Raw genomic sequence first — 19,354 nt, 5'->3', positions numbered from 1 at the left:
TCTCTTCCTCCCTCGCGCGCCTCTCTTTCTCTTCCTCCCTCGCGCGCCTCTCTTTCTCTTCCTCCGTCCCCCTCGCAACCTTATCTGACGTGGCTCCGTTTCCTCCGTGCGGCGCTCCCTGAGTCAGTCGCTCTCATTCTCATGATAATCCAGCGGATGCCACCAGACTGCCAAATCGCTCTCTCCCTCTCCCTCTCCCCCTCTCTCTCTCTCTCTCTCTCCAGTTTATCTGTTCCTGTGGGCCTTATTTTGCTCTGTGTAATTAAATGTCATTTTTGGCTGGCCGTTTCCCTGAAGAAAAAAAATGCTTTATTTATTGCGTGGTCATTGTCAGAGACTGAATGCGGTCTCTCCACATTTCTATGACCCCCCCATAAAGACTGAGCATGCCTGAGAATTGGTACTATCGCCCTCATCGGACCTGCAGAGTTCCGGTAAATCAATCCCATTATCCTTCGCCGTGATGGCATCCATGCCCAGGGCCAGTTGGTTTACATTGTGCACGTTACATACTTATGCGAATGAGTATGAACCAGGGTTTTCACGCATGCGTGCTACAGGGTTAGCGTTGCCATATTTAGAGTTTGTCAAAACCGGACAACACGCACAGCTGGAAGCGTCATCGTGAATGTGGTTGGGTTGAGCTGTGGGACCGGGGGGTTGGAACCCATGTCCTATTGGTGGGGCATTCCATCCGGCCCAGTCACTAACGCGCGAATTCATTATGAACTACTGCTAAATTTCCTACATCGATCAGGCTACCCGAGACCACAAACCGGACCTGTACAAAAAAAAAAAATGAAAACCGGACATTTCGGAAGAAAACCGGACGTTGGTAACCCCATAGGGTACAGGGTAACCCCTGGTCTCTAACGTGAATCCTCCCGCCGTAAGTCCTGTGTGCAGGGCCTCCCTGTTCAGTTTCCAGACTGGTCCAGGGACCTTCGCGTCTTTGTTGCAGTTTGCTTGCACACCACCACCCAACAAAGTATTCCCACAACGCGAAAAACAGTATAAAAACGGAAACTTCTCCCGAGACGTCAGAAGAAGATGCAGCGTAAGCACAAACTGCCGTAATCACACTAGTTTTACGCTATGTCAGGCGATGTCCAGCGTGGGAGGTGCTGAATTCACCATCTGAATTTCCCCCGCGACAGCTGATCGATGCGGCAGAAGCGGAGGGCGTCGGGAAAGGCGGCGGAAGGGGATTGATTGTCGCAAATAAAACTCCAATTAGACAAACGAAGAGCCGCGGAGCGCCGGTGGGGTGACTGCCCCCGGAGCAGAGATTATTCCCTCCGGGAAACCCGCGTGCCAAGTCTCAGCGGTCTGTCTCCTCGTGCTTCCATCAAGCGCTTGTATAATTAGCGAGTGAGCAAACATTTAGGTGTGCGCTTTGGCAACAGGGCCATCTACCGAGACGATTATTGATCCGATCCATCCTAACGATGAAAATGTTGTCCATCGGTGGTGAACCGATGGCCAGTTTTTGCGAACGGCTGACCCCTCCCATTGACTGGTCGTGGGTCCACAGCGTTCCTTCTGTGACAACTCTTTGAAAGGTGTCTTGTCCAATCACCGTTTGTAGCGTTTCTAACCATATGCGCATACAGTAGCTTTAGGTCCGTTTCAGCAGGCTTAAATGCTTTTTGCGCATAGACAGCCAAATTAAGTTAAACATTATTAATGTTTCGAACGCTATGAGACAGCGCGAGTTCTCTCTCGGCTCTCCTGCTCTCTTCTCTTCTCCCCAGTAATAACATTTCCCCCGGATCTCGTTCTCCCCCACGCCCCGAAATCAGATTCCCTTTATATTAAATTCTCTCCACATCATACATATGTATACAGGATCTGACTGGGAAAGTCACTCCATCATCCGATCCGAATCAAGCCCTTCATATTTTCCCTGTCGCTAAAAACAGAAACTGCGGCGATAGGAAAACTGAAATATAAAAATTGTGCACATCGCAGTGAAAGCTTTATTTCATGATTAGTTGTGAAAGGTTGCAATTTTAATACTTTTGTGTTTGGAATAACATATGGATCACTTCAATGAACCTGTCAATCGTGAGCTGTGCGCGGGACCACTGCGAAGTAATTATCGGTTTGATTTAAAACACAAACACACAGCACAAACACCGCATAGGCCTACTGCGCAGACTGAGGAAGAGGCAATCTGATGTACTGCATTTCAAAAGGATTAAGTTTTGGGCGAATTATACGACTGAAAAAAGCAGACAATATCCCCTTTGGTCGATTATTTGTATTCGGTATTTGTGTCATAGGCCTACATTTTTTATTAGAAACACTGACATAGACATAGCACTTTTCTGGAAGGAAAATCAATGGCTCCCAGAATAAAACGGTTTCCCCTGTAATTAGCGTTTCACTGCACGTCTTTTAAGGAAACCCTTTGAAAGCAAAATGTTGAGTGCTAAGTTAACTGCGAAACAGCTCATTTTGTTCTTCTGACGGAGTTTGGTGAACGCTGGGTATGGCCTATTTCCATTCGGAGGCTTTCCTAAAACACAAAATAATTGCAGTCCTACTGGCATTAAAGACGAGAACACAATTCGGAAACACAATTCGTTTGGTCGGTAGGTAAATTCATTTATTTTTAATTATCAGTGCACTGTAGTATCAATTAAGTAAATGAATAGTGTGTGATGATACCATTCACAGACATATTAAAACAATATAGGCTCCAGACAAACCGAAACACTTATCGATATATAGATAACACCGAGGTAAGATATTAGGTTTGATATTAGGTAGCATATGCATTGTCTGAAAAAACTATACCATCGAGACGCATAGGCTTCTACACAGTAAAACATTCATTGTTACTTCGACTCTTACAGGGTACATAATTACGGTCCCTGTTAAAGTTGAATTAACACAGGAATTGTAGCTGTTTCCCCCGCATAAACGAGCTGAAAGGCACCAGAGGCAATTACACGAAACCGGTAAAAATGAAAATAAGCATGGCAGGCATTGCAGTCACATTCAAAATATTTAAAATGCAAAAACGAATTGATTCAACAAACAGTTTTGTTCTCATTTCCCCACTATTCGACATCGCGGGGACACAGACAGTCAATCGCATAGGCCGGGGGATGTCCCGTAGCCTTAGATCGTAAAGTAAAAATATTTGCTACTGCACTCCGGTAAAAGTGGAAATTCGCCAAGCTGTCAATCTCGATGAGCAATTTACATTAACATTTACGTACAGACGAAACCAGGAGGTCGTTTATGCAGGAGGCGGTTATGTTGGGCATTTGTACTTATACAATTATGAACGAGTCTAATAGTATCTAATCTAGAGCCCTGGGATTTCAATAGGGGGTCCTTGAAGGTACTGCAGGGGGTCCCTGGCTAGACTTGATGAGCAATCGCTAAAAATAGATTTGAGAGAATATTTAAAAATATAATCCCCTTTTTGTAAATTAATATAACCCCTTGTTGTGTAATTTATGATGGGGGTGCAATGCGGGTGCATTTGAGCCTGGGTTAGGGGTCTCTCTATCAGAAACGGTTGAAAACCCCTAAACTGCTAAACACACTGCACATCGTGGCATATAGGCTCGTAAAATATACTTATTTAACTATATTTTGAATGAACAAGGAACTTGGGAAACCTGTGTAATTACAAGTTTTGAAAAAGGACCTTTATGGATTCACGAATAAGCTCTCCAGGTTTTGTGGCTGATATTCCAAAATTTTTAATTTAATTGTAAATCCCTTCATGTGGGTTCTGACATTACGCAAGTAGCTCTGGCAGCGCTATTCTATATACTGTCGGTTGATTTCATTTATTCATTTTTATGTCTCGTTAAACAGTACTAGGCAGAGCGAGCATGCAGCAATTGTGTCAACAGGGCATTTTAACTGCACACAGCCAGTCTCCAACTGTGGTCTGCACTTTGGCCAGATATATAAATTAGTTGCTTAGAAGGTGTAGTGGCTAGATTGAATCTGTCTCAAGTATCCTGAAGCTGTGATCTAAGTAAATGAGCACGGCTCCACGGTGAAATGCATTCTCAAATGTGTTTTCCAGAAGGGCGTAGAGATGTGCCTGAGCCTGCCAACAAAAAAAAATAAATAAATAAAAAAGAAGACATTGGAGCACTTGGATTCCAGGCACTAAAGTCATGATTGATTGATATACTGTCTGGGTTATGTGCCTGAGAAACCTAAATGACAGTCTGGAGTCCATGGGCTGGGGGCTTGTTCGAGCAGAGAGGCCAGTCCACTGAACACCCAGCTCTGCTTACCGCACAGTGTGAGAAAGAGTCTGTTGTTAAATTCTTTTTTATTTTTTATTATGACCCCTCAAACAGAGAGAGTGGCCCTTGCCTCCTGGGAGAAAGGGAGAGAGAGAGAGAGAGAGAGAGACGTGACTGACATTGGAAATGTTATCCTGTATTTGGGGAAACACTCAGGGTTGCTGTCTTAGCAATGTACATCTCCACGCAACGTAACCGGCTATCTCTACTTCCCTGCTGGTCTGCTGCCACCATTTTGGGGTCTGGTTGAACGCCAGTCTGGTAAAAACTAATTTTGCTGACACTGTACCGAGCAGCGGATACTGTGCTGCATGTATCCGTTAAAATGGACGTGCTTGAGCTCAAGATTCCAGCATGTCATTTCAATACACTTCAGTTCTATTTGTACGAAGGGCATTGTCACAAAGCAGCTTTACAGAACAGCTTTGAACTTAATTCCTCTGTGATTAACCCTAATCTTACCCTTCACAGATCACCACTAAACAGAGTTGTGAATGTTTAAATCAATATTTACATGAGTCTGGTATGTTATACAATGGTCTGGTATTGGTTAAGGCTCTGTTCCAGTGTGTGGATGGGCCTCAGGTTCTGGTATCTGTTAAGGCTCTGTTCCAATGTGTGGATGGGCCCCATGGTCTGGTATCTGTTAAGGCTCTGTTCCAGGGTGTAGATGGGCCCAATAGTCTGGTATCTGTTAAGGCTCTGCTCCAGTGTGTAGATGGGCCCCATGGTCTGGTATCTGTTAAGGCTCTGTTCCAGTGTGTTAATGGGCCCCATGGTCTGGTATCTGTTAAGGCTCTGTTCCAGTGTGTAGATGGGCCCCATGGTCTGGTATCTGTTAAGGCTCTGTTCCAGTGTGTAGATGGGCCCAATAGTCTGGTATCTGTTAAGGCTCTGTTCCAGTGTGTTAATGGGCCCCATGGTCTGGTATCTGTTAAGGCTCTGTTCCAGTGTGTATATGGGCCCCATGGTTTGGTATCAGTTAAGGCTCTGTTGCAGGGTATGGATGGGCCCCATGGTCTGGAATCTGTTAAGGCTCTGTTCTAGTGTGTGGATGGGCCCCATGGTCTGGTATCTGTTAAGGCTCTGTTCCAGTGTGTGGATGGGCCCCATGGTCTGGTATCTGTTAAGGCTCTGTTCCAGTGTGTGAATGGGCCCCAGTGTCTGGTATCTGTTAAGGCTCTGTTCCAGTGTATGGGTGGGCCCCATGGTCTGGTATCTGTTAAGGTTCTGTTCTAGTGTGTGGATGGGCCCCATGGTCTGGTATCTGTTAAGGCTCTGTTCCAGGGTGTAGATGGGCCCAATAGTCTGGTATCTGTTAAGGCTCTGCTCCAGTGTGTAGATGGGCCCCATGGTCTGGTATCTGTTAAGGCTCTGTTCCAGTGTGTTAATGGGCCCCATGGTCTGGTATCTGTTAAGGCTCTGTTCCAGTGTGTAGATGAGCCCCATGGTCTGGTATCTGTTAAGGCTCTGTTCCAGTGTGTAGGTGGGCCGCATGGTCTGGTATCTGTTGAGGCTGTGTTCCAGTGTGTAGATGGGCCCCATGGTCTGGTATCTGTTAAGGCTCTGTTCCAGTGTGTGAATGGGCCCCATGGTCTGGTATCTGTTAAGGCTCTGTTCCAGGGCAGTTGGATGCCAGCCTGTTGAGCTGCACTCCTCCTACTCATGTCTGTGCGAGCTTGACTTGCGAGCTGCAGTGCGATGAGGGGCATCTGGTGACATCACACGCTTGTCTGCCTTCTCCCGAATACCAAGCGGAGGTCGCAGCGATGGGCACAGGTGAAGGAAAAACGACTGGGCTAGAAAAGGGAGAGGACAGAATGACAGAAAAGAAAAGGAGAGAGTAGGGGAGAGTGGGGGAGAGCGGGGCAAAACCTGGTAAAATGTAGCCCAAACTTTTTAGATGGATGCATTGACCTTGAACGACCTATTTCAGGTTAAACACGCAAAATTACCATCTCTATGTCTCCAACGAATGGCGGGAGAGTTAAATAAATATGATTAATCTCTCTCCAGTAATATTTTCATAATGTGAAGCCCGTTAGTTATCTCCCCGCTCTCCTGCATCCGAGCCCTTATTTAATCTCTGCTGGAGCTGGGTTAACACGGGACCCTGTGCTGTAAATAAATCTGGCGTTGCGCTGACTCGGGGATGTGACAGGCATGCCGGGAGTCTGTAATGACCCTGAAGCGGTACGGGTGTGGAGAGCAGCCCAGTGTGCCCGTAGACCCTGGCAGGGCAGGTGGCTGTGGGGGTGGGAGCGACCCCAGGCTGTGGGAGCCGTGTGCGAGACCCCGGCAGGGCAGGTGGCTGTGGGGGTGGGGAGATTGGAGTGCCTGTAGACCCCCAGCAGGGCCAGTGGCTGTGGGGAGCTCAGTGTGCCTGTAGACCCCGGCAGGGCAGGTGGCTGTGGGGGTGGGGAGCCCAGTGTGCCCGTAGACCCCGGCAGGGCAGGTGGCTGTGGGGGTGGGGAGATTGGAGTGCCTGTAGACCCCCAGCAGGGCCAGTGGCAGTGGGGAGCTCAGTGTGCCCGTAGACCCTGGCAGGGCAGGTGGCTGTGGGGGTGGGGAGCCCAGTGTGCCCGTAGACCCCGGCAGGGCAGGTGGCTGTGGGGGTGGGGAGATTGGAGTGCCTGTAGACCCCCAGCAGGGCCAGTGGCAGTGGGGAGCTCAGTGTGCTCGTAGACCCCGGCAGGGCAGGTGACTGTGGCAGTGGCGAGCTCGGCGTGCCTGTAGACGTCTGGCAGGGCGGGAGGCTGCGGTCGGCCGTACAGCAGGCCTGGCTGGTGTGGCTCTGGGCACACGCGTGGGGCTGCAGGCCTGGCTGGTGTGGCTGTGGGCACACGCGTGGGGCTGCAGGCCTGGCTGGTGTGGCTCTGGGCACACGCGTGGGGCTGCAGGCCTGGCTGGTGTGGCTCTGGGCACACGCGTGGGGCTGCAGGCCTGGCTGGTGTGGCTCTGGGCACACGCGTGGGGCTGCAGGTGCCACGCTGTTTCACTCCCCCTGGAAACTCGCAGCAACACGCTTTTTTAACCTGCCGTCCGTTCCGAGCTCAGCAGGTCCAATTATGCATACGGCGTATACACAACGTTGGCTTTATTTGTGCCTTGTTTTTTCATTTTAGATGCCAGCAGTGCTTTTCCTCACAGTGAAATTTTATTTTTCCCCCAACCCTTCATACAGTCATTCATCAATGCATAGTAATTCATTAGTTCCTTTTTTTTAAATCAATGCGTTTGCAATTATTTCACCTCAGTCATTTCAGCTTAATATTCAACCCAGGGGCATGTAGCTGACTGACCACAGGAATTGGCAGATAAATTAATGGTGGAATGCATTAACAGTTTTATTGATTAATACCAGAATAAATGGAAGAATGAATTTGTAATTGGTTTCAGTGATTGATGAATGTGTATGTGAGTAGTTGTGGCACACAGCTGTCCATGCAACTTACTCAGCAAGACTCTGGCTCAGCAGCAGGATAGACAAACTGTGTGTGTCTGTGTGTGTGTGCGTGTGGGTATGTGTATGTGTGAGTATATGTGTTTGTGTGTGTATGCACGTGTGTGTGTGTGTGTGCGTGTGGGTATGTGTATGTGTGAGTATATGTGTTTGTGTGTGTGTGTGTGTGTATGCACGTGTGTGTGGGTATGCATGTTGGTATGTGTGTGTGTGTGTGTGCGTGTGGGTATGTGTATGTGTGAGTGTATGTGTTTGTGTGTGTGTGTGTGTGTGTGTGGGTATGTGTATGTGTGAGTATATGTGTTTGTGTGTGTGCACGTGTGTGTGTGTGTGTGTGTGTGTGTATGCACGTGTGTGTGGGTATGCATGTTGGTATGTTGTATGTGTGTGGTGTATGTGTTGTGTGTGTGGGGTTTTGTAGTGTGAGTGTATGTGTTTGTGTGTGTGTATGCACGTGTGTGTGGGTATGTGTGTTGGTATGTAACACAAAGGGCTGGATTAGGTGTACCACACCTGTAAATAACACACAGGGGCTGGATTAATCTGCTTCAGAGTGTTCCTGAGGGGGTACTGAGGCTCAGTGAATCTGCTTCAGAGTGTTCCTGAGGGTTACTGAGGCTCAGTGAATCTGCTTCAGAGTGCTCCTGGGGGGGTACTGAGGTTCAGTGAATCTGCTCCAGAGTGCTTCTGGGGGGGTACTGAGGCTCAGTGAATCTGCTCCAGAGTGCTCCTGGGGGTTACTGAGGCTCAGTGAATCTGCTTCAGAGTGCTCCTGGGGGGGTACTGAGGTTCAGTGAATCTGCTTCAGAGTGCTCCTGGGGGGGTACTGAGGCTCAGTGAATCTGCTTCAGAGTGCTCCTGAGGGGTTACTGAGGCTCAGTGAATCTGCTTCAGAGTGCTCCTGAGGGGTTACTGAGGCTCAGTGAATCTGCTTCAGAGTGCTCCTGGGGGGGTTACTGAGGCTCAGTGATTCTGCTTCAGAGTGCTCCTGGGGGGTTACTGAGGTTTGGTGAATCTGCTTCAGAGTGTTCCTGAGGGTTACTGAGGCTCAGTGAATCTGCTTCAGAGTGCTCCTTGGGGGTTACTGAGGCTCAGTGAATCTGCTCCAGAGTGCTCCTGGGGGGGTACTGAGGCTCAGTGAATCTGCTTCAGAGTACTCCTGGGGGGGTACTGAGGCTCAGTGAATCTGCTTCAGACTGCTCCTTGAGGTTTGTTGAGGCTCAGTGAATCTGCTTCAGAGTGCTCCTGGGGGGGTACTGAGGCTCAGTGAATCTGCTTCAGACTGCTCCTTGAGGTTTGTTGAGGCTCAGTGAATCTGCTTCAGAGTGCTCCTTGAGGTTTGTTGAGGCTCAGTGAATCTGCTTCAGAGTGCTCCTGTGGGGTTAGGCTCCTCCCCACACACAGGCTGGGGAACTGCTCTCTGATAAATGTCCTGCTTAGCACTGTTTGACAAGCTATTTTTTTCCCTAAATTATGAAACACGTTTTTATATTGTGAGTGTAATTTACTTGAAGACTTCGGGGGCAATTAAAAGTGCCTTATTGTGTTCCATTCCATTGCTGTCAGTGAAAAATGGAAGGCTGTTTCTTGTAATGTTTGAGTATGAATGTACATGACGGTCGGCAAAGAATTTCAGGAGGGAAGTAGATAAGTCGTTATTTCTCATCTGTGTCCTATAAGTGTATGTCTGATGTTGCTGTAATTGTGTGTCGTGTAATCCCCTGTGGTATCGGCCATTTTAGATGGCATGACACAAAAATAAAAAATGAATTCATTCTTTCCTTCATTATAAATAGCAATGCCCAGAGATGGAGAAACTACTTTGATAGCATAGCTGTACCAATTGTGTTACACTGAAAGTAGTTGAAATACAGCCAAGCTATCCTAAAGAGAAATGTTGTTTGTAAATGCAAGTTCACAGGTGAAAATATTTTTTTTTCTGTTGAGTATGTGCAAAGCATTTGCTTAAATAGCACCATGGCTGTTTCCCAAACATGACACAAGTTAGCAATGCTTTCTTTTTGCACACAGGGAGAACCCCTATACAGCTCAGCAGGGAGAACCCCTTATACAGCTCAGTGGGGAGAACCCCTATACAGCTCAGTGGGGAGAACCACTATACAGCTCAGTGGGGAGAACCCCTATACAGCTCAGTGGGGAGAACCCCTATACAGCTCAGTGGGGAGAACCCCTATACAGCTCAGTGAGGAGAACCCCTATACAGCTCAGAGAGGAGAACCCCTATACAACTCAGTGGGGAGAACCACTATACAGCTCAGTGGGGAGAACCCCTTATACAGCTCAGTGGGGAGAACCACTATACAGCTCAGTGGGGAGAACCCCTATACAGCTCAGTGAGGAGAACCCCTATACAGCTCAGTGGGGAGAACCACTATACAGCTCAGTGAGGATAGCCAGCAATGTGGAGTGGAGTGCTTCCCACCAATCAGGATTAGAGGGAAAAGAGAGAGGGGAGGTGCCATTTGGTCAATGGGGTGTGGAGAAAAATATTTTATGGCCGGAAGTAGTTGGTAGTTTCTGTTGTTAACTACACCTCAAAGTGACTAAAAAGTCATTAACTGCTACAACGGCTACACACATTTGAATTTAGTTGAACTACCAGCAAACTGCTGGAAAATGTAATTAAAGTACAAGTTTAACTACATGTAGTTAAACTACTCCCCAACACAGGTGATACCACGGATTATACAGACCTGACCAATGCTCAGTTCCCACTTTTTCATTTTCTTAGCTACGGGACGTTCCTCTTCATAACGGTGGTTTTCAGGGACATGTGACAGTACTGATCCTCCATTGTCTGTACTTAACATACATTTAACATACATGTGGCCTCGATAATATAGCCTGAGTTTTGTGTGATGCAGTTCATATTTTAGGCCTTCTGTGGTTCTGCTTTGCTGTGTGCCTGTAATTGGATAACGTTAAGAGATTATGGCTGAGAAGTTAGACTCCCACCTGGGAAAGGTTTTTTAAAAAAGAAGTGAGGGCTAAGGGCAATGTTGCGCATTTTTGTTCCTTGCCTGCTCACTCCATTTTGAAGATTAAATAAAAGTAAAGGAGTATCAATGTGTAACGCTTTTCTGTTTTTCAACATCGCCACGAACCCCCAAGTCCTCCAAGAGAAAAGGAGCAGTTCAGAAATAAGGATCACAGTCGAGGCCTTTGATGAATTTTCAGAGGATTCGTCACATAGTACTACTCCCATATCAACAGCTGGTGGATAGCGCTGTCCACGTTTGGAACGCAGAGCTGGGTGTCTGTGGAATCTGTGGTGACGCTGTGATCGTATTGTTATCTCAGTAGCAATTCTGACGGGTTTTGTGTCTGTTTCCTCAGGTACAAGGACTTGAGAAGCAGGTGGCCAAATCTCTGGACTACCTAGACCTGGGTCCCGCGGGGTCCGTGGTGAAGCCCCTTCCGTACGACATGCGGGGAGTCGGGGGAGGGGCGGCGGACGGGGTCAAGCCCCCTTACCCAAACTCCCGGATATTCTCCAGCATGGACCACACCCCTCTGAAGTCCAAGCCCCCCAGCTACAGCTTCCTGAACCCCTACGACTGGGCCCGGAACCAGTCCCTCCTGCTGGACCAGACCGGGTACCGCTCCAAGCGCAAGCCCTCGCTGAAGACAGCCCTGAAGACCAAGAAGATCTTCGGCTGGGGGGACTTCTACGTCAACATCAAGACGGTCAAGTTCAGCCTGCTGGTGACCGGCAAGATCGTGGACCACATCAACGGCACCTTCACCGTCTACTTCCGCCACAACTCGTCCAGCCTGGGCAATGTGTCCGTCAGCATCGTGCCGCCCTCCAAGGTGGTGGAGTTCGAGGTGTTCCAGCAGCACCAGCTGCCCCCGGAGATCCAGCAGCTCCATCAGCAGCGCCAGTCCACCACCGACCCCAAGGAGGTCAAAGCCTTCAACTGCCGGGTGGAGTACGAGAAGACCAACCGGGAGAAGAAGCCCAAGCCCTGCCTGTACAACCCCTCACAGACGTGCTTCTCGGAGCACACGCAGACCCACGCCGCCTGGCTCTGCGCCAAGCCCTTCAAGGTCATCTGCATCTTCATCTCCTTCTATAGCTTCGACTACAAGCTGGTGCAGAAGGTGTGCCCGGACTACAACTTCCAGAATGACCACCCTTACTTTGGATGAGCGAGAGGGCGGAGAGGCAGGAGGATGAAGGAGGGGCTTTTTCAAAATGGGGCTATGCGAAGTCTGGCTTTTACCCCCCCCCCCCACTCTCCTCTCCTTGAAACTAAATCTGGGGGTCGAAAATGAGAGAGGTCCACAACGGGAGACGACATCGCTCAGCTGTTCTCACACACGACTGAAGGATCTGTTTCAGTTTTATTTGGGTATTTTCTCTGTACATTCACACAAAAAAGCAAACATTTATGCTTTTTAGAATTTATTTCATTAATATTGTCGATTTTAATTCTGTTTGAGCTTCGGGTTTATTTAGAAGAAGTGGACAAAAGTGAGAAACAAAGTTTGTTATTTAACTATAGTCTCTGATACCAGAGTATTTGTAAAAATGCATTTGAGTTGTGTCATTTCATGTCTGCCATTAGACTGAAAAGCGAAGGAAGCGCTTTGTCTGCCCCGATTGGCTGGTACCTAAGCACCAACGCTGGATGTGGGAACAGTAATTACAGCCTACAGCTAGAGAGGTTGTGCTGCTACTGTTTTCAATATGTGTGGAAAACATTAAAGACATAATATGCATATGAAAATTCACGTTAAAATATAACAAAGTATTAGTGTCAGGTCTTGTTGTAATGCAGCCGGCTACCGTGGACACAGGGAATTAAATGATGTATAAAGATAACATGACTGTTGATTGAATCCAGGCTTGTATTTCATTTGAAATGACTAGCCGCCATTTTCCTTTCCCCGAGAGAGCCCTGAAAAATAAAGAATAAATGAATGCGAGGCGAGCGGAGAGTGTGGCATGGGCAGTAATGAGGCTGCTGGGATGAAGCGCAGGACAGTAATGAGCTGTCTGGCACTCAGAGGAAGTGATCGCTCATATAACTTGTAATAGTTCTTTTCTGATCGCGCCTCCTGTAAAATAAAATATGAAAGAGTAAAATGTCTTTATTTTTTATCAAATAGTCTGTCTGTGATTCAGCTTGACTGCGCAAAGCAGCCCTTCAGATAGTTTAATTAACATCACAGATATTTCTTTGCATATCTTGTCCTTTTTTTCTGCATATTGTTCAAAAATGTGTATGGATACTTATTGGAAAAAAAACTGTGTGTACTATGTAACAATAAACCATCATATAAGGCTGAGTAAAATATTTCCATTAACAGGGGACGACCCATTAATACACGCCATGTTGGAGTGTGCACTCCGTGTCGAACCAGTGTCCATCATGGTGAGCTATGAGAAGAACATGGGGATCCACCCATTCTGGTCTCTATAACACAGCTTCATACCTGATAGAATATCACACACAATATCACAAAATGTTCTTCCCTTCTCTGTTTCCTTCCTACCTTTTCTCTTTGCTGTAAGAAAAATAATTCTTTTAAATTCTCACTCTCATTGTAAGTGTGGTGCAGGGAGTTTGGGGATGTTTTATTAAATAACACCGTCAATGCTAATTAAATCTTCCTTTTTACTTGCTGGATATTCTATTATGTTCCTGATGAATGGACCCCATATTGTGAGCCCTTTCAGTTCCCCAGAGTGCCAAAAGACACCACAACATTTCTCTCAACCAGAACACCTTTAATTCTCATCATAACTTTTTGCAGCACAGATATAGTAGCAGTAGCCATTGTAGCATGCATATATATATATATATATATATATATATATATATATATATATATATATAATAATACAGATGGGTGACAAATTAAAGGAAAAACCAATATAAAGTGTCTTAGTAAGATGTTGGGCAACCATGAGCCACTAGAGAGCTTCAAAGCACCTTGGCATAGATTCTGCAAGCCTCTGGGGCTCTACTGGAGGGATGGAACACCACTCTTCCTAAAGATATTGCCTCATTTGGTCTTTTGATGGTGGTGGAAAGTGCTGTTCAACAGGTCCAAAATCTCCCATAGCTGTTCAATTGGGATGAGATCTGGTGATTGCAAAGGCCATAGCATACGATTCACGTCATGCCAGGAAAATGCCCCCCACAGCATTGCAGAGTCACTGGACCCCCTCACTGTAGGGGTTAAGCATTCAGGCCTGTACCGTTCTCCTGGTGTACGCCACACATGAACTCGTCCACTTGTCGTGAAGGATGACTCATCTGACCATATCACTTTTTTTCTACATCTCTGTAGATCGGTACCTATGGTTTTTGCACCTCTGAACTCTCAAATGTGCATTCATCTTTGTAATGAGGGGTTTATGAACTGCAACCCTACTATAATATCCCTCTCTATGTAGTAGTCAATGGACTGTTCTTTCTGACACAGTCTGATCACGTCCTGCATTGACATTCTCAGTCACCTGAGAAAGAGTTGCTCTTCTGTTTTTCTTTACATATCGCACTAATCACAAGCATCACAGTCATCGAATGTGCACTTTTGACCACTATTTCCGACCCTATTTACTGATGTCTTCCTCATAGATCTAAATGCAGATGTCACATTAGTCACTGTTCCTGTTTAAACACGAGCCAGTTGAGCAGCCTTTGTGACTCAAACTCCTGCCATCCGTGTCCCAAAAATGAAGCCTCTATGAAAGTCACTAGGATCTTTTCCTGTTGTTATCTTGATCTAAAATGGAGGTCAACTGGCCCAGCTCAGCATTGTTACACATGCCACAGAGCATGATAGGATGTTAATTGCATAATTGTGTCATTACATTACATTACATTACATTTATTTGACACTTTTATCCAAAGCAATGTACAAAAAGTGCATTTCATGATCATGGACAACTACAAAACACAGGTTCAATAAGATACAATACTTATTTTGTACAGCTATTTCTAGCCAAGAACACAGTTTAGTTCACACAGTGAACACTATTCTGACCTAACCTTTGCAAAGCCGACAAGGCAGAAGAACAAGCTACAGTATTAGGACAAATACAAATGACCAAAAAGTGCTGGGATGGGGGAACATGTAACCAGTGTCATGAAAGGGGGGGGTGGATTTAGAATGAAATATACAGAGTGGTCCAGGTATAGTCTGAAGAGATGAGTCTTCAGAACACGGCGGAAGATGGGTAGTGAGGGAGAGGTTCGAAGAGGGACAGGGAATTCGTTCCACCACTGGGGAGCTAGGGTGGAGAAGTTCTGTGATCCCTTTGCTCGGGTGGGAGGGGGTACAAGGTGCCCTGCTGCTGCAGAGCGGAGTGGTCGAGCAGGCATATTGGATCGAATCATGTCCTGCAAATAGATAGGGGCTGTCCTGTTGGCTGCAGTGTAGGCGAGGGTCAGGGCTTTGAACCGGATCCTGGCAGTGATCACAGCAGAGGAGTGACATGGGAGAATTTGGGAAGGTTGTAGATGAGTCGGGCAGCGGCATTTTGAATCATCTGTAGTGGCTGTAGTGGCACAAGCTGGCAGGCTTGCAAGGAGAGAGTTGCAGTAATCAAGGCGGGAGGTCACCGTAGCCTGGACGAGCAGCTGGGTAGAGTGTGTAGTCAGGTATGGTAGAATCCTTCTGATGTTGTACAGAAGGAATCTGCAGGACCGTGATGTTGCCTTGATGTGCTCCTTGAGGTCCAGTTAGTCATCCAGGACCACCCCCAGGCTCTTTGCAGAGTGAGAGGCAGTCACTGTGGTGCCATCAACCATGATTCAGAGCTCACGTAGAAAGGAGGTCTTGTATGGGAAGAAGAGCAGCTCAGTTTTGTTGAGGTTGAGCTTCAGGTGATGGCCGGCCATCCAGGTAGAGATGTCAGCCAGGCAGGAAGATATCTTATCATCGACCTGTGAGGCCGAGGGGGGGAAGAGGAAGGAAGAGTTGCATGTCATCTGCATAGCAATGATAGGAGAAGCCATGTGAATTAATAACTGAACCAAGAGATTTGGTGTATATGGAGAACAGCAGAGGACCCAGTACAGATCCCTGCGGTACTCCAGTTACAAGGGAATGAGAAGCAGAGGCAGACCCCATCCAGGTGACCTGGTAGGACCTATCTGCAAGATAGGAAGCAAACTAAGACAAGGCACTCCCAGCGATGCCCATCCCAGCCAAGGTGGAGATGAGTATTTTATGGTTGACCGTTTCGAAGGCTGTAGACAGGTCAAGAAGGATCAGGACAGAGGAAAGGCGTGAGGCTCTTGCAGTGGCGAGTGCCTCCACCACAGCCAGGAGCGCAGTCTCTGTTGAGTGCCTGGATCGGAAGCCAGACTGGTGAGGGTCTAGCAGGTTGTTCTGATGGAGAAAAGAGGTTAGTTGTTTAAGCACTGCTCGCTCAAGGGTTTTGTACAGAAAAGGTAGAAGCGATATGGGTCAATAATTCATTACCTCAGAGGGGTCTGAGGTGGGTTTCTTGAGGAGTGGGGTAACGCGAGCCATCTTAAAATCAGAGGGAACATGACCAGAGGCAAGAGAGGCATTAACAATGGAGAACAGATAGGGAAGGATCTAGCTGGAAATGGATTGGAGGACTGTAGATGGGATGGGGTCAAGTGGACAGGTGGTTGCACGATGAGAAGTGATGAGTTGTAATACATCGGAGTCCTCCAGCATCTCAAAGGAGGTCAGTGTGGCTGTGGGTTTGTCCCGGGGATTGGGGGGCTTACTGGATGGGCAAAGGAGTTCCGGATTGTAGCCACCTTTCCTTCAAAGGTGGCCAGAAAGTCATCTGCGGAAAGGGAAGAGGGAGATGGGGCTATGGGTATCATGCAGTACACCCGTATGGAAGCATCTGCATTCGTCACGTTTCTCCACTCATTTATTCGGGAGAGAGAGACAGAGTTTTAAAACTCCATTTTATCCATCATCAGTTCAAAACAAAATTCAAATAGCTTACTTTTTCAGCCCCCTGGTTTTTTACCAGCGAGCTCCATAATATTTGGGACAAAGATTTATTTGGCTCAGTACTTTTAGATTTTTGATTTGTAATGAAATAAAAGAAAAGTGGAGAAAACACTTGAGCATTGATCAAGGCTGCCTGAGGAAGAGAGGTTCTGGCCACACACCGGCTCGTAGACAGCAGTCTGGAAGCCTTCTTCTCCCCAGGGCTAGCTATTCTCCTCGTGCATTGTGAGCCCAATAAATCTGTATTATTTTTTCAGCACATAAATGTTTTCTCAACTTTCGTTTATTTGGTCTACTTTTTTTGGGGAACGTCTTTATTCCACTTCCTACACTTTGCAATCATACTAATCATATGTGGTTAAAACACATTCTCAGCTTTTATTTTATTTATAGTGTTTTTATACACTTTGGGTTTCACCATATAGATATCACGCCACGTTTTATACATAGTCCCCCATTTTAGGGCACTATAATTACATTACATTACAGGCATTTGGCAGACGCTCTTATCCAGAGCGACATACAACAAAGTGTATAACCATAACCAGGAACAAGTATGACGAAAACCCTAGAGAGAAGTACCGGTCCAAGTGCAGGGAACTTTAGGAAATATTAGTGCTATGTAAATTAAAGTAGTCAGGTTTAGTACTTTGTCACATATTCTTTGCATGCAATGACTACTTGAAGTCTGTGACCCACAGGCATTATCAGGTGCTGAGTATCTTCTCTGGTGATGTTCTGCCAGGCCTGTACTGCAGCCGTCTTCAGCTCCTGCTTGTTTCAGGGGCTAATTGCCTTAAGTTTTCTCTTCAGCATATGAAAAGCGTGTTCAATTGGATTCAAATCAGGTGAATGGCTAAGCCAGTTATGAATTTTCCTGTTTTTGTCTTTAAAAAACTGCTTTGTTGCTTTAGCAGTATGTTTGGGATCATTGTCTTGCGGTAGGATGAATTGTCCTCCAATGAGTTTGGAGGCATTTGCTTGAAATTGAGCAGATTCTGTACACTTCAGAATTCATTCTGCTGCTGCTGCTATCAGCATTTACATCATCAATGAAGACTAGTGAGCCAGTACCTCTGGCAGCCAAACATGCCAAAACCACCACCACCATCCTCCACAGATGAATGGTTATGCTTTGGTTCCTGGGAAGTTCCTTTTGGCTTCTAGACTTTGCTCTTTTTATCACTCAGAACTCTAAGGCTTTCCAGGACTCTGCAGGCTCTTTTTGGTACTTTTCAACAAACAGCAACCTGAAACCCATCCTGTTTTGTGGCTAACTAGTGGTTTGCATCTGGCAGTACAGTCACTGACACATCCACACCTGCCTCCTGAAGAGTGTTTCTGACATGTCTGACAGATGTTTGGGGTTTTTTCTTAATTATGGTGAGAATTCTTCGGTCATCAATTGTATATGTCTTCCCTGGTCCACCGGACCTCTTGTGATTACTGAGCTCACCAGTGCTCTATTTCCTCTGAATGGTGTTCCAAACAGCTGATTTTGGAAAACCTTTTTTTCATATTTCTTATACTGGCCTTATACTGGCTTCCTTGACTTTCATTGGCAGAACTCTGGTCGTCATGTTGACAAATGCCAATTACAGACTCCAAAGGCAATCAAAAGCCAAGAATCGAGACTAGATACTGAAAGCTCTTTTATACATGCACTAAGGAAGTAATTGAACACATCTGACTAATCAAAAACACCCGTGAAGTCATTCGTCCCAAACATTATGGTGCCCTGAAATATATATTATATATAAAAAGTGCTTTAATTTCTACCTGGTGAAGCCAAAATTCATAAAATTGCCCTTTAATAAAAGCTGAGAGTATGCACTTTAACCATGTGTGAATTCTTTAATTACACATTTAGAATTGTGGCATACAGAGCTAAATCAAGAAAAAAATATGTGTTTGTCCCAAATATTATCGACCTCACTGTACATATCATAAGCCTTTTTATTTGCCAGTTACAAACAGCCTTTTTGTCTTTGCTGAATGTAGGATCTAAAATGTATCTGATTGGAGATTAAGTCTTTAATAAATTATACCAAATTGTATGTAGTGAGATCAGCTATTTTTGTTGACGAATTTCAATATTATGATGTGTATTATGTATAACATGTATTATGAAAACTTTTGTAGGCATTAGAAACATACAAGATACTGAGTATGATCACAAAAAGTCGATATGGGACATACTTACTTATTTCAATTTCCTCATAGCAAGGACGTATACACACGACAACAGTAAAGTTCAAAGAGACAGTTTCATGTTATAGAATTTTGGCAACAGTTCCATATACATGAAGTCAGCATTATTTCATTGTTTTTATAGGCGGGATTTTAACTTGAACGGCAGTTAGGCGTACCTTTCATGCTCTTCCCTCACAGTCAATGAATTAGATAATTAGTTGATACAATGCACATATCATGGAAAAATAAAGACACACATTAGGAACTATAGAGAACGGATAAGCGGTAAAGCATATCTGACCTTGATAGTAACTACTCTGTAATCTCTGACCAGGCATAAATGAATAAGCAGTACGCATACAAAATAGGAACATTTTTCTAAAGCCTAATTCAGGACAACCCAACAAAGAACTACAACTCCCTCTATCAC

General features: G+C 46.0%; 1 protein-coding gene across 2 annotated transcripts in view; it reads left to right on the top strand.

Annotated features, from left to right (window-relative positions):
• Positions 1 to 13,071, top strand: part of LOC135238142 (neurexophilin-2) — a 101,850-nt gene extending 88,779 nt beyond the window's left edge. For both annotated transcript variants that reach the window (XM_064305844.1, XM_064305845.1), the window contains exon 3: positions 11,107 to 13,071. In XM_064305844.1, the coding sequence (XP_064161914.1) occupies positions 11,107 to 11,922 (816 nt within the window). In that variant the 3' untranslated portion in view covers positions 11,923 to 13,071. The remainder of the gene's footprint in view (positions 1 to 11,106) is intronic.
• The last annotated feature ends 6,283 nt before the right edge of the window (positions 13,072 to 19,354 follow it).

This window comes from Anguilla rostrata, chromosome 13 (assembly GCF_018555375.3).
Source record: "Anguilla rostrata isolate EN2019 chromosome 13, ASM1855537v3, whole genome shotgun sequence".
Lineage (NCBI taxonomy): Eukaryota > Metazoa > Chordata > Actinopteri > Anguilliformes > Anguillidae > Anguilla > Anguilla rostrata.
Note: the sequence above shows the minus strand (reverse complement) of the source record. Positions and strands in the feature narration are given on the sequence as shown.